The sequence below is a fragment of the Pagrus pagrus genome (genome assembly GCF_965226575.1).
Source record: "Pagrus pagrus genome assembly, chromosome: 13".
In the NCBI taxonomy this organism is placed as follows: Eukaryota; Metazoa; Chordata; class Actinopteri; order Spariformes; family Sparidae; genus Pagrus; species Pagrus pagrus.
The window spans coordinates 23,551,053-23,566,796 of NC_140197.1; the positions used below are offsets into that span (position 1 = coordinate 23,551,053).

At 42.5% G+C, this 15,744-nt stretch overlaps 1 protein-coding gene across 1 annotated transcript; it reads left to right on the plus strand.

Moving 5' to 3' along the window:
- The first annotated feature begins 235 nt into the window (after nt 1-235).
- fbxl20 (F-box and leucine-rich repeat protein 20) lies at nt 236-14,662 on the plus strand. The gene is made up of 15 exons (XM_084371697.1): nt 236-530; nt 4,737-4,798; nt 5,641-5,695; nt 5,843-5,917; nt 6,029-6,123; nt 6,232-6,300; nt 6,384-6,479; nt 6,643-6,769; nt 7,222-7,296; nt 8,308-8,438; nt 8,948-9,008; nt 9,136-9,180; nt 9,266-9,322; nt 9,438-9,650; nt 11,296-14,662. Exons 1-15 carry the CDS (start codon nt 489-491, stop codon nt 11,401-11,403), a joined length of 1,311 nt encoding a protein of 436 aa, XP_084227823.1. The 5' UTR covers nt 236-488; the 3' UTR covers nt 11,404-14,662.
- The last annotated feature ends 1,082 nt before the right edge of the window (nt 14,663-15,744 follow it).

Below are 15,744 nucleotides of genomic sequence, written 5' to 3' on the forward strand. Positions count from 1 at the left end.
ATTTGGGTTGTCTTTGGTTAAAGGACCAGCCAACAAGTAGGCCTAAGCAGCCCAAGGCCGTCGTTTATGTTTGGACAATACATGCCTCAGCATAATTTCGTTATATTTATTATTTCTAAGTGATGTAGGCGTCGTACCAGCTCCATTTTAGGCTGCCAGATCCTATTCCTGTCGGGCTATTGTGTGGATGGATGGAAAGCTGTACAGGGGGAGGAGGAGGAGGAGGTGAGGGCGAACCGAGCGGAGCAGATAAGAGACCTGGCTTATTGGCTGGCTGCTGCCTGTAGCCCACATTTTTTTTTTTTAATCAGAAACAAGAGGTCTTGCCGTTTGTGTTACAGGGCGAAAAACAACGACATCGCACCCGCAGGAGCTACCGAGAGGACGGTAGCATGATAGTCGAGGAGAGGAATCGGCAGGAAGAGGGCCCGTATCTGCATTTTACTTCGCCTACACCGGATTCATTGAGTCGGTAACCAGCGTCCGACATGGGGAAGGAGGTAAACGGTGTGTCGCGGAGCCGGTTTGAGGTGAGTTAACCACCAATAATAACTTGACAGTTAATGTCAGACATTCAACGTAACTGTTAACATCGTTAGGACGCGGGCCTGCGTGGTGTCTGTCGCTGTATTTATTGTAAAACTGCGCTTATGGTGAGGCTGTTGATGCAGCTTCCGCAGTCAGTGTTTGGGATTAGGTCAAACGCTGTTGTTTTGTTCAGACAACCTATAGCCCGGGCCTGGCGCTTGTTTCGTTGAGGAAACAAGTCGATATTTTTCCACTAAGTCTGTCGCGGCTGTTCGTCAATAACCTGAGGTTTCGTTAAAGGTCCTAAAGTGTTGTCCCCGTTTCCCTTTGCGCCGTCAAAACAAAGAGGCTACATGCAGCACGCCGAGGACAGCTCGGGCTCACATTAGCATATCTATCAGCAACGGGACTGTATCGACTTCTCTGTATGAAGAAGCTACAGCTGTTTTATGATCGACCTCATATCTGCTGGGCTGTTTTTTTTTTTTTCCTCAACACCACTTTTGTTTGGTTGCCTGACGAGCCGGGTTGTTGTGCATATCCACGGCCGCTGCGGCTGCGGGGGCCTCGGGTTGTGACTGCTACATGCACCCCCCCCCCGTATTAGCACGGAACTATCAACAAATAGGCCCGAGCTGCCATAATGTGACACACACCGTGTCCTGTACTGACAGCAGGAGGCCCGCATGTACATACAGGAGATTCAGGTGTTGTTGCTCTGCAGCATTTAGCATAAACTTTGTGTCGCAGCCGCGAGCGGAGCTCAATATTTTGGTGAAAACTTGCTCTCAGATGTTACATATCGCCGGTGACATTGGGCCGTGTAGCCTGAGCACTCGGTGTTGTTTAATCCCCAGATAGCGTGGGATTTGTGTGTGGTTTTATTTATTTTTAACGGTGCAACAGCTGACGACTCAAAAGATTCAAGCCGTTACCTTCTGGCCCGACAGCTGCGGGAGAGCTGCTCGTCAAGCTAACGGGGTTTTTGGACGGGAGGATGCCGGAAGTGGCGTGATATTGCCTTCAAAATAAAAGTGAACGTTTTGTTTTTTGGGGGGGGGCGGGGGGGGCTTGTTGAGTGGGTAAGTGGGTTATTTGTCATATGCAGACCAATAACGGTAATGCAGTCGTTGGCAATGAAACTCTTGTTCTGAGGCCGCCTCCGACAATGTCCAAACAATATGGACGAAAGAGAAATCACTGAGGTAAAGTGAAAGTGAGGAAAGCAGAATCTAAGACTATAATAGTGCAGAAGATAGAAAGATAGAAAATATAAGATATATCAGAAGAATACAGTTCTGTATAAATATTACACTGGGAAAGGCTGGTTAACAGTAGTGATTTAAATGAATCAAACTGTAATATAGACAGATCGTGTATCTACCTGTGCTACATCTTTTAACTTAAAAGGGAATTATTACCAGTTATCCTTTCAAGTTGTCTATCACAAGTTTTATTTCAAATTGGGTTTATTTGTGTATATTTTGACAACAGGTGCAACATATTAATAATTGATTAGATGTCAACTACCAAATGTATCACCAACTGTTTTGATAATCAATAATTCATTAATTAATTACTAATTCGTTTGAGCATTTTTTGAGGAAGCAAAAGCCAGCTCCTTTAATGTGAACATTTCCTGGTTTCTTTACTCCTCTGTTACAGTAAACTGAATATCTCCGGGCTGTGAACAACACAAGATAGTTAAAGATGTCATCTTTGGGCTTTGTGAAACACATTTGATATTTTTCACTATTTTCAAACAGTTTGAAGACTAAACTAGCTTAATCGAGAAAATAATTGAAAGATTACAATAAAAATAATCGTTAGTTACAGCTAAGTTTGACACTGTATATAGATTTACAGAGTCATCACCCGTTTCACACCAGAAATTCTTCAAGACATAAAGATACTGGAAGTCAAAAGTCAATAGCCTATGTATCGTATTCCTAATGCTCATTCTGGAAGTTTGTGATGCAGTAATGTCCATTTCCACTTGTCATGACTCATATCGCAATCATCTGTCAAACAGTCGCAATATGATTATGTTTTTAACCCTATCGTGCAGTCAGAGTTACAAAGAAATGATATAGGATAAAAAACACCATACAGGTTATTAGCTTACTTCCAAATGTTAATACACTCACATTGATTTATCTACAAAACCCAGAGTTGGACCAGAAGGCTAATTGTAAGAAACCTGAGACCAAAGATGAAATGGTTACTCTGGGTCATCAGAAATGCACAGCTTTCAAGCTGAGTTGCTGCGTCGCCTGTAAGTGAGTTTTACTTTGACAGGCCTCGCCACAAATGTTCTCTCAGATGCTGTCTGGCTTTACTGCTCTGCAGTAGATAGTGATCTGTTGTATACCAGCTCCAAACAAAAGACCACAGCACTCTGAAAAGTAGACAAGCATTAATGACCCCTAATTCTATTTCCCAATTAAAATGAATATTTAAATAATAACTATGTTGTGGTTGACATTATCACTATAATTGGGTGTTGTGATGTAAGAGTTGTTGAAGCTGTTTAAACTGAAGGCAACACAATAATCAGTTAATACCTGGCTTGTTTCTTTTGTACTACAAATCTCAGTTATCCCAGTTTAAAATAAATACCCTACACTGATTTAGACTAATTAATACATCCAAGTTACAAGTGCCAAGCTAAGCCAAAATTAATCAGAGGGTCCGGTCTTTTTTAGGGAACGACATTTAAAAAAAAAAAGTTTTCTAAAAATATTATGGCTTTTTGTTTTGCCTTACAATAATCTCTAGCTGGAGGTTACAGCTCACCCGGCTTTTACCTCCTGCCAGGCCTGCTTCACTGACTATAGCTGACCAGTGGAGAAAACATAATGCTCACATTCATGCAGCATCAGGTTCATTTTATGTTCGAGCACAAAAGGGGACAGTGTATGCCCGTTGACCATGCGCATCTGGTTCTTTGGAAATGGCCCTGGATTATTTGGCCAGAAAGTAACGCCGTTGAAGGCGAGCTGTCAGAGTCAATTTGCCCCAAATCCAAATGCGAAATGTCTGTCCCTTCTTACTCCCTCAAAATTTTACACGTCTGCGCTGGCAGGCAGCCCCTGCATAGACAGCTGTGTGTGTGTGTTTGTGTGTGTGTGGAGTTTGTATGTTTATCAGAGAGACATAGAGAGGCTTTGACCCAGAGCTGACTGGATTTTTAAACAGGCAGACCTGTCAGTTTGTTTTTGTGAGCTGATGAATAGGTTTGCTTAAGTGTATAAGTCCCTCAAAATCTATTGACCTAAAAAGCCACCATGGATGTGGTTTTAGGGATGGACAGCCATAATCAAAATAGCACATAGCATACTCCCTTATCCTCCACTTCTTTTGTTTAAATGCAGCACATAAACGTTTCAGTTATTTCGGGATTGTAGAGGCTTCAGTGTTTGTACCTGTAAGGAAGTGAAAATAAGGACTTGCAAATTCCTTGTTGATCTTGTCACAGATGTTTGCCTCTTGTAAATAACATGTGCCTTCCTGCACTTTTTATTTACATGCTAAAGCCCCCACCCCTCAATTACCCTGTCCCTGGTCCAGATTTATCTTTCTAAATCTATGGAGGGAAATGGTTTGGGCCAGATGTTGCTTCATTCGCCAAACACAATGCATTTTATAATTTAGCAGAGTATGACTTCCCACAAATTATGGGAACCCTGGAGTCGATAAGTGTGTGTATATGTGTGTGTGTGTATCTAAGTAGCTGGATCTTAATAAATGCTCATTTATTGTCTCTTTGTGTGCTGAGGCTAGAATTTGCACTCACACAGCATGCAATTACTTGTGTGGAAATCCATTAGCTGTTTGCAGAAGCCGAAGCGATTCGTCACGAGATACTGTAACTTATTCCTGTGTTCGTTCTCGGTACTGATGTGAATTAATCAGTGAAAACAACAACACAGGAAGTAAAGAGAGAATATGCATGCGGAAAAGATAACACAACTGCTCAGTACAAAGTCCTATCCTGCTTATTTTGCTCAGAAGACACAAAATCCAGTCTCGTGCGCTGCTTTATCTTCTTGAATGACTTGACATTGAATCCATCTCAGCTGATGAGATTACGATCATTTATCCTTGCTTATATGCTGGGGCCGTCCTTGAGTGAGGTGAGTGGATGAAGGGGGAGGCCCAGTTGAAACGGGCTGCCAGGACTAATATTATCCTCTGCACCCTTTCAGATGTTCACAAACAGCGATGAGGCGGTCATCAATAAGAAGCTGCCTAAGGAGCTGTTGCTACGGTGAGTGACATTTCAAAACACTTCAATCAGACTGTCTGCAGGGCTTTTTTTTTTTTGCAAGCAAAAATGGCATGTTGCACACTCAACATTCACCTCCCCGCCTTCGCTCCTGATCAGCACTTTCAATCATACACAAAGGCACAGTTGGCCTTGCACCACCCTCCTTACCTTTGCTACCAGCAAACACACACATTGAGTATCTCACGATCATACGCTTATACGCTCACTTGCCCTTTAGCAAATAGTTCAACTAAACTAAACTAACCACAAGGATGCCAATTTCCCCTCGTTCCCCACCCTACTCTGTTCCTGCTAAAACTGTAATTAAAAACAGATGCCTGAGGCTATAAAGCATTCAAATTGATTTCAGGCAAAAAAAAAATTAAAGAGCCCCTGAGCAAACAGAAAATGAAGGCCATAACTCATGCCCCGGCCTTGCCAGCCGAGCTGTCTGTGCTGCGGCTGCTGACTCTTTGCTGCTTGGCCAGGTTCAGCCCCCTGATTTGTGAGGCTGGCAGGCTGCGCTGCATCCCAGCTTCAACCCTAATACAATCTTTGCTGCATTGAGGCAACTTATAGTGAGTTTCCAGCTCTGCTCCGTAGACGCTGATTGCGTGTCTTCCTCACTAGGACCCCACTTTGAGTAAACACGACTATCCCGCAAACAGAGTAAACACATCTATCCTGCTGACAGTCAAAGACAATATTAGCTGATGTACTCGCACCCCTGTGCTGTGAGTGGAGGCAGGCGCAGGACTGAGTTGAGGGCAAAGTTTAATGTAAAGAGGAAGCTTCTGGCAGCGGGGATCAGGGTCTCTAAACCATCCCTGTCTGTCTTCCAGAATCTTCTCCTTTCTGGATGTGGTGACACTCTGTCGCTGTGCCCAGGTCTCACGGGTGAGTCTGTGTTCACAAGGCGTGTGTATGCATGTGTGCGTGACTGTACATGTTTGTCTGTGTGTTTAAGTGTGTGTATGTTGTTTATCTGAGAAAAATTTGACTCTAAACGTCTGCTTCTTCCTCCTTCTTCCTCCCTGCTCTCAGTCCTGGAATGTTCTTGCGTTGGACGGCAGCAACTGGCAACGAATCGACCTCTTTGACTTTCAGAGGGACATCGAGGTGAGTAAAGGGTGTCTCCCTTCCCCTTACACCTAACTCCTCAGCCGTCATTGCTTTAGATCAAGGTGTAGATGCAAATACAGCAGGTTGAGTGGATTGTTTCTGTTGCAGGGCCGAGTGGTGGAGAACATCTCAAAGCGATGCGGGGGGTTCCTTAGGAAGCTGAGTCTGCGGGGTTGCCTGGGTGTGGGTGATAGCGCCCTGAGGTGAGGAAGTGACCTCGTAGAAACTCTACTTCTTGTTCAGACCCTGGGTCAGTGAGAGACGTGCAAGTTCAGTGACTAATATCATATTAATGTTAATTTTTTCTGTAGGACTTTCTCGCAGAACTGCAGAAACATCGAGCTTCTTAGTTTGAACGGCTGCACCAAGATCACAGATAGGTACGTGCATAGTTCTGGGATGCCAGTCTATCAGAAGGCCTCTCCGAAACCTTCAAAACCCTCATTGTCTCTCTCTTCTGCAGCACGTGTAATAGCCTCAGTAAGTTCTGTCCAAAGCTGAAGCACCTGGACCTTGCCTCCTGTACCTCAATCACCAACCTGTCACTCAAAGCTCTCAGGTAAAGGATCCTTACTTAGCACCCTCAGATGCCAGCTATTATCACTCTCTGATTTACTCTCTTACATTGCTGTGTTCTTCTTTCAATTATGGCGTACTTCAGTGTTTTTTGTATTTTTTCCCCCCACCTCTCACTCATCCATGTCCAATTTTCCTCCTGTCAGTGAGGGTTGTCCTCTGCTGGAGCAGCTCAACATCTCCTGGTGTGATCAGGTCACCAAGGATGGTATCCAGGCGCTGGTGCGCTCCTGTCCTGGACTCAAAGGCCTTTTCCTCAAGGGATGCACACAGGTACAGTTAACACCTTAGTATGAGCTGGAGATGTTGATGGTGTAAGTGCTTAGTGAATGAGTTGCAGATTATTTAGTCTTAATTGGATAAACCTGAAAGCAACTTAATTTTCTCAAGTGCACATTTCTTATTGCTCAACGCTGCACTTATGCAGTTGGCAGTGTTTTCTTGCATCACTCTTCATAGGAACTACCAAGTTCCTCTTCTTTTCTTTGAAAATAGAGCACAGCTGCTGCGACCACAACCTTAAAATGCATGATTTCCTTTACAACGTCTCTGTGGAAAGACGTGCCAGACACCGTACATGTAAAAGTCGTCTTAAAACACCATCCTGTTGCATCATCAGTCAACTGTATAGTGTTAAAACACAAGCATGATGTCACAGATACATGTGATGAGTGTAGCTTGATATCAGATGATTGTTTTCTTTCCTCTGTCAATCTCCTCCGCAGCTCGAGGATGAGGCTTTGAAACATATCGGGGCTCACTGTCCAGAGCTGGTCACACTCAACTTGCAGACATGCTCAGTAAGTAAAAAACAAGGCTGGGAGATGAGGTTAATGTTGTGCAATTTTAAAGACACTTTGTGGGCACATTTCATTTGGTTTAAGTGGAATGTCTCTGTGTAAACATGATAAACCTCCTGAATCTGGACTTCTGGTATAAAAGTATACACACACAGTGGGTTACTTTCCAGGCTAGTAAGCAGCAAGTACACATTGTGCTCTTCAGCTCAAGGTCCACTGTGGATGCCCAGCATAAATAGCCAATAGTCTGTGAAGTCTGCTCACACAATGCAGATTTTTTTCTCCAAATGAATAAAATGAAATAAATTTTCATCCACCATCTCCATCTCTTCATCTTCTCAAACCTCAGGAACTTAACTTCTCATCTTGTCCGAGTTGTTCCTCCTCTTTGTAACACTGCCGATGTCTCCTCTTACTTTTCTCTTGCCAGCTCCTTCTCGCCCCTTCTTTCTTGGTCTGATCCCCACAAAGTAAACACTAAAAACAGAAAATCCAGGGACAAGAAATTGATCTCATTAGCTGAGCATCATAGTGATACGTGAATAATTGAACGTGGAAACCACACACACTCTAATACACACTTTCTTTTTTTATTAACAGTATGTTAATTCCCTTCAAACATAGTGATAAGATGAGACTAATCTTACTCAAAGTTACATCTAAAGTATAAGCTTATATATCCAAGAAAAGACAGAAAACAAAAAAAGTGCACACCTCAATTTAAAACATATTTTAAAGCAAGCAACACATTTTCACCTTCAAAAAGACTCTGTGCTATTTAATCATTGATTAATCTAATCTACCCACAAAAATAATACATCTATTCCGTATCTGGTGAGAGCAAAGAGCAAATCAGTGATCGTGTTTTTTCCCCGATTAATCAGATGTACCTGGAAAAATTAACATTCCCTTTGGTAAAACATTCAGGAAACCTGGTCAAAGGTTTCACTTTTCCTTTTCAGAGTACACGTTATCTTCTCCAAACACACACTTTCTCTTCTCTGTGAGCAGCAGATCACAGATGAGGGCCTCATCACAATTTGCCGGGGTTGTCACCGCCTGCAGTCCCTGTGTGTGTCGGGCTGTGCCAATATCACAGACGCCATCCTGCACGCCCTAGGACAGAACTGTCCTCGCCTCAGGTGAGTTTACACACCTGCACACACACATCCTCACTCTGAAATTCACTGTGCACCACTTCATAGACCCCGCAAACCCTCAACTCTCCATTTTGTCTGAACATGAAGATTAATTACTGCGATTCGTTATCTACCTCATCCTGAGCAATGTATTTAACTTGGATTCAAGTTCTCTGATTGATTGACTGTCTTCATTCTGGCAGACAGATGTTGCACCTTGTTTTTAGACTTCTTCTGAAATTGGTCAAATGCAGACTTAATTGGAAACAAATGTTGTTCTCACACACATTTTTGATTTCTTGTACAACTAGATTGTAAGACTCCATATTGTGATTTAAATAATTCAATTTAATCTTGCAGTAAACATTAGGTAAATAATGAAGATTGTCAGAGAGAAATTAATACATGTTACCTCACACTTTGCTACTGTAGATTTAGTTCAACTTTCATCCAGTGACCAACTGTAATTGGTGCTATCATCTAAGTCTCTGCTCCTTCCTGTCTCCTTTCAGAATATTAGAAGTGGCCCGTTGCTCTCAGCTTACAGACGTGGGCTTCACTACATTAGCAAGGGTGAGTGTGGCATCTGCCTCTTGGCTGCATGCGATCACGTTTTTTCATCCCGAAACATGTTGAAAAACAAAATATTTCTCCACTCACCCACAATAGATCACATAGTTCTGTTTATTGTCTCTTTCAGAATTGTCATGAGCTTGAGAAAATGGATTTAGAAGAATGTGTGCAGGTAAATAAACAATCACAGCTACGGAAAAATACTGTTGTGTGGAGACTGCGGTTATGACATTTGTCTGTTTTTATTTTTGCATCAGATCACAGATGGGACGCTCATCCAGCTGTCTATCCACTGCCCTCGTTTGCAAGTCCTGGTGAGTGTGTGCCTGCCACTTGAACATATTCTTCTCCTGTAGCATTTACAAGCACGAAGCAGCAGCGTGATGTAGCCGACAGCGGAGTAATGGAGCTACTACTGTGTTACTGTAGAGCCTGTCTCACTGTGAGCTGATCACTGATGATGGCATCAGACACCTCGGCAGCGGCCCCTGTGCTCACGACCGTCTGGAGGTGATCGAGCTGGACAACTGCCCCCTGATCACAGATGCCTCATTGGAGCACCTGAAGAGCTGCCATAGTCTGGATCGCATCGAGCTCTACGACTGCCAGCAGATCACCCGCGCCGGCATCAAGAGACTAAGGGTGAGTTGTGTAGGCTGACAACAGTGAGTAAGCAGTGATTCATTTGAAGAATGAGCTGTAAACATCCATTTTGTTCACTTAGAATATGCCTTTTTTGTGCAAAACTGTGTTCATGGATCACGAATGACACCGGAGGCTAGATGTGTGAAATGTTATTAAAGCAAACTAGACCTTTACCTCAAAACAGCTCGTCACTCCTTATATAGAGGGGTAACACAATACATATTGCTGCCTATTGTCTTATGCTATCACACTGATGCCAACAGGTGGCGGTAAAATGCAGAGAAATACAGAAGAATACTGTGAGCCAGATATCACAGATGTGAACAATGCAGCTTTCAAATTTTGTAAAAATCAGTTTTGCAAACGTCACAAGGAAGATGATTAATTCAGTGTGTTTGTTCAACGTCACGGACACACACAATGCGTTCTGGTGAACTCGGAATGTAAACAAAACTTTATTTTTCTTTTGGAGAAAACTCCACAAGGCACCTTTAGGTCCTTAATGGAAGTCTGTTGAAAATACAAACTCACCACAGTGATGTTAGATGTCACGTGGCTGTAAATTAACAAACTTTCTGAGGAGTCCAAGGGGTTTTAAATTGAACCTCACATTAGATTTCACATGGTGTAACGGTGCTGCCACTTGCTTACAACAATACTTGTGTACAAGCTCGACCTCTTCTCGTTTGTATATCCTCGATTCCTTTCCTCACCTCCTCTCCTAGTGTCTTAGTCCTTACCACATGGAAGGAAATGGAGGATAGAGTCAAGACAACGGGCATTTAACAAAATAACATCTGTGCTTCGGAGCCAAATTTTAAAGAAACTTCATTTTGAATATGATGTGGACCAGCTGCATCATCTGTCTTGTTATTGCCTACTGCTATGCTATCTGACAGATGAATGTAACAGTGTTCATGACAGTATATATTAGATATATATTACATTTACTTCAACATACAAGTTTTCAACACATAACATGTCACATGTGCCGAAAAGGCTTCTGCAAAGGATACACCTTAAGCATTCTCGCTCATAGCTCCTCTGGCGAGCCTCCTTCTGTTCTCGCTCCTCTCTTTGTCAGATGCATTTTAGGTATTGAAACATCCGTCAATATGGCATGCTAATTGATTTCTGGGTCAAAGGCAGTAGAAAGGAGACAAAGCAGGCAAAAAATAGTGAAATGAGAAGAGCCCCTTGACTGTTGCAGTGTAGCTTTTGGCCCCCCAGTAGTACTGTAGCTCTGAGGCTTTTTAAATCAAAACAGGGAGTGCATATGTCCTATTAGCCCAATTTAAGGAAGCATGAGAGGAGGATTTTCTGGAAAGATGTCAAAGATTCATACATTTTGGCCAAATTAATGTCACAACTCCACCCACAAGAAGTGATGAATCAAAACAAAGGTGTGAAAATACAAACTGACTGCTCGACAACAGCGAGTGAACAGAGAGAACGTGTTTCATCTAGCACAGTCTGACCGGGTTCATGAGTTTGTTGTCAGTGACTTGCATTTATTGACATGTGACATGATTTCATGACATTTTCAGTAAAACTTGCACGTTTCAGCAAATTATAGCCACTTATGTATTAGTATGATCTATTAACACATTTCTGTGTATTTTCCCTTCTTTCCTCTCCACAGACCCATCTGCCTAACATCAAAGTGCATGCATACTTCGCTCCCGTCACTCCACCCCCCTCAGTCGGGGGGAGCCGTCAGAGGTTTTGCCGCTGCTGTGTCCTGCTATGATGTAAAGACAACAACCCCCACCTCTCCTCCCCCCCGTTTCCCCTCGTACACGTTCCCCACAGCCCGTCACTTGACCCCAGACCTGCTGTCCCCCTTCCGGCCCCCTGTCACAGAGTACATGCTGGTTTGTGTGTCCCCCCCCCCACCCTTTGGAGCTGCAGAGAGAGGGAGAGAGCCAAATAACGCTACAGGAACTCGGGGTAACTTCTCCCAGAAAACATTCCCGAATCTCTCCACCACACCAAACAGTACATGCACAGAAAAGCTCACACACACAGGTTGACTCTTGAATGTCAGAACATTCCTGGTCTGTGTTCGGTGGATAAAATAAATCGGATGTGATCAGCACTGTTAAATCTTCATCAATTGAAATACACGTTAATATCAAACGAGGGGAGCTGTACTCTTTACTTGCATAGCATTTTGACACAGATTACAGTTATAGCCTCGAAACTGAAAATCGAAAAGGCTGGAAAATTCCTCTTAACGTCTCACACATACTTCCCTCCATATTGAAGGTCACTTAACAGCTACCTCTAGATGGCAACTGCACTTGAGTGAGACCTGTGTTAGCTTTGTTCTGCAGGCTGTTTATTTAAAATAAAAAAGGGGGCAGCAATGCAACCAGTAAACTGCCGACACCCCCAACACAAGCAGCAGAAAGCCCATTTTGTGATGATTTTTTTTTTAAACATTTTTTTAAGTAAACCTGCAGCTATTTGCACTTACAGTCAAGCAATGATGAGACACTTTACAAAAACGGCCATCAGAATTTAAGGCTGGCATTTCACTAACAACATAGATACAAACCTTCACTCACATGCACACACTGAGCTTGCGACACCTGTACCCTCACCTCTCTCTGTCTCTCTGTTACAATCAGAAGCTTCAACGTACCGAAGAAAAAAAAAAAAGACAAAGTTTAATATTTTTCTAAAAAATGGACACCAATTAAGACTCACACGTGGGGACTCGAGAAGATGCCAAATGTTGCATGTAACACCTCTAGTTTTTTAAAATCTAATTGTAAATATGTGAGGACTGTGGAGTCCAAGAGTCGAAGCCAGCTAAACAACAGAGGAGGAGATGAGATGGGGCAGACATCGCTGTCTTTCTGAGGGAATTATGGCGAAGCTCACACATGCTTGTGTGTTTAAAATATGTGCTGGAGCTTTGGACGGTCAAAACGAGCCGGGACTTGATCTGGAGTTTGATGGCAGAACTGATGCTGGCCTGTGAAGCCTCATGTCAACAAACAGAAAAGTTGTTAAGACACTCAATTGACAGAAGAAGAAGAAGAAGAAGAAGGAAAAAAAAAAGTCTGACATCACTACGTGAATTCATGCTGTCAGACCTGGACAATGGAAAGAAAAAGCCAACTGAAAACAATCAAAGTACGTCTATTTTTCAGTTAGTTTGATTTCATTTAGTTGCTCTTGTTTTTCGCATCGGTGACGGTTCTGATGACGCGGAACTGGTGAACCAAGTGCGGCGGTGAGAGGACATCGGCGACTCCTCAACTCCTACGAGGCCTTGCAGGGGACATAGCGGCAGCATGTTTGCACCCTTGCCACCTGTGACCTCCTCTGTCTGTCTGGGACCAGCGACGCTGCCGGTGGTAAAGTCTGGATCAGACTGGTGGAGTCACTGCAAAAGGAAGTCAACCGAATCTGGAGTGCACAATTCTGGCCTGCTGACAGATATGATGGACATTTTTGTCACAACGGAGGGCTATAATGGACTACAGCCCCGCCCTATGAAGTATTGAAGCCTTTTCTTATGGATTATCTTCTCCTGCACTTGCACCTGCTTTATTCTGTGTCTCTTTTTCTTCCCCATTTCATTTTATAAATGTGTCTTTTACTGCTTTTCTTTCTGATTTTCTCTGGAACTCAGACCTTTTCTCTTCTTTTGCTTTTCTGTTTTGGTGTGGTTTGGATTGCGCCTGCTTTGTGTTTGAAGTCACGAGTTCAGTGTCTCCAAGTTGAGTTTGAGTCCTCTTCCAGTCCTCGGTTTTGATCTGATGGTGTTTGTGTTTTTATTAAGAGTTTATTGTTACTAAATGTCCAGAGTGTAGCCTTTGTCCAGGGGAAGTGTTTGGCGCCAGTGCAATTGTAATAAATGTTCAAATTTGAGTTGGATTTTTTTTTTTTCTTTTTTTTTTATGTGAGTTAAGGAGGAGTTCATGTTGACATGTATGTATGATGTAGGTTCTACTTATTGAATGTTTCCATCAAGGATAAGTCCTCAGGATGGCTGTTTAGCAGAATCAGATTTTTCCCTGCTTTCCCCTCCTTAATTTTTATGCCTTGCCTTTCCAAATCCCCCCTCCCCATAACGCAGCCTGCCCAAACACATCAAACGAGACAGAAATGGGTAAACCCAGCGTGGAATGTTGATCACTCTCAAATGTCCCCGTTCTGGTTTAAGACGCACGCCAACAGGCAAAACGCTGAGCGATGAATCCGTTCAGTTTGTGATTTGACAGTTACGGCAGGCAGGATAATACGAGCTGAGATGAATCCAGTGTAATCCAGTCTGATCTGTTTTGTTTGACTGGGGGTTTCTGAGGGATTAGGGAACAACTAAGAGTCAAAATGGCGGAGATATCTAATGTACTCTGTCACTGTGCTCGCGGGTTAAGACGTTTAACTGGAGGAAAAAGGAAAAGTCGTAGGATTTAGACTGTGAGCCAGGTTGTAACACCTGCTTGCCCTCTTCATGCACTGAGTCACCAGTGCAGCTATCAACATGTGCTTTTAAGGCCAACACTTTGAATGGATTACAGGTAATAATACTCAACCTGCTCCTGATGGTTTTATACGTACAAAAGAAATAACCTGTCATCAGTCTTTTCATGGTACAAAATACACTACAGGCTCTACAAAGCAAAGTCAGCTTTTTTTTTCCTCACAGTATCAAACACCTTTGTGTCCTTCCTGTCTGACCTCCCACCAGTTTACACAGAAGTGGAGCTACGACGCTCCAGACCACTTTGTTTCGTACATGTTCGGTCCCACACACTGGAGTAAGGTTGAGGATTAGGACGGAGGGCAAGAGGTGAATCTACAGTGTGTACATGGTAGATTGACACCTGAGAAATTTCAAAAACAATTTTGACAATGACTGTAGTTCATATAATTACTGTAAATCTTTTCCTTTTTTTTCTTTTCTTTTTTTTTTTTTTTTTTTTTTTTTTTACAATTAACCGATATAAATGAATATGTACGTATGAATAAATATATACCTATATTATTAAGACTTGTCTGGTTTTCTCTCTGGTGTTAAACTTTGCTGGGTAACGGTTGTGAAGCATTGTTGGTGCAGCAGATGGCAGCATTGAGCCAGCTGTAATGAGTCCTCCCTCTGATCCCAGAGCTCAGCTGGTTGCAGCTTTCAGGACCTATCAGCTGTTCAGTGAGACTAATTGATTTTCTTCAGTCAGAAGCAAAAAGGGCAAACTACCAGCTCCCAGGCTGGAATACATTGATTATTTTTTTATGAAAGGAATCAGAAGATTGAAGGAATCGCTTGTTCTCCTGTAAGACTTCAGCCTTTTCCAAACACAAAGCAACTCAGGCCTGTAATCCATATTCTGAATAATTTAAGTAAATTGGGCTACACTGCAGGAAAGGCACAGGTGTTACTATTAACATTAGTGATTGCTCTGCTGCATTCAAGTGTCCCAGTAAACCATTAAAGTGTGACAGTGAGCACAAGCAGCTAAACTGAAAGTCAGCGATCATTACAAGGAACTGTTGACTGTTTATGAAACAGTCTGAATTTAATACTGATGCCTGTTTATGACCTATATAAGCAAACAGGACCATCAGCATGATGACTGGCTGTTTCTTAATGCCTGTCACCACTTAAGTACTAGTTTGAGGTACTTGTAACTTTACATGTATGTATATACTGTATACTATGGGTCTATTGATTATTGGCCTGGCCAATTATCAGATCTGATATTCAGCATTTGTCTGATTACTGGAATTAAGTTAATTTAACCATGTATTCATTTTGCTCTGATGCAGCATGTAATCTGAAAAGTAACCAGTAACTAGAGCTATTAAATTAATGAAGTCGAGTAAAAAGTACAATATTTGCCTCCAAAACCTTACCTTAAAATGAAAACGGTCAAGTAAAGTACAAGTACCTCAAAATTGTACTTATGTATAGTACTCGATCAAATGTACTTTGTTACATTCCATCAGTGCTTGTATTTGAGTATTTCCATTTTCTGCTACTTTACTTCCACTCAGTTTGGAGGCAAATATTTTTTTTAAATTTCACTCCACTCCAGCTATTTGATAACTTAGTCACTTAATTGATTTATTTTAT

What these genes read in the sequence shown, in the direction of transcription:
- fbxl20 (XM_084371697.1), top strand. Translation starts at nt 489, where the DNA reads ATGGGGAAGGAGGTAAACGGTGTGTCGCGGAGCCGGTTTGAG. An exon ending in CTGTCACTCAAAGCTCTCAG is followed by an intron (nt 6,480 to 6,642) that starts GTAAAGGATCCT and finishes TCCTCCTGTCAG; the next exon opens with TGAGGGTTGTCCTCTGCTGG. An exon ending in GCTTCACTACATTAGCAAGG is followed by an intron (nt 9,009 to 9,135) that starts GTGAGTGTGGCA and finishes TGTCTCTTTCAG; the next exon opens with AATTGTCATGAGCTTGAGAA.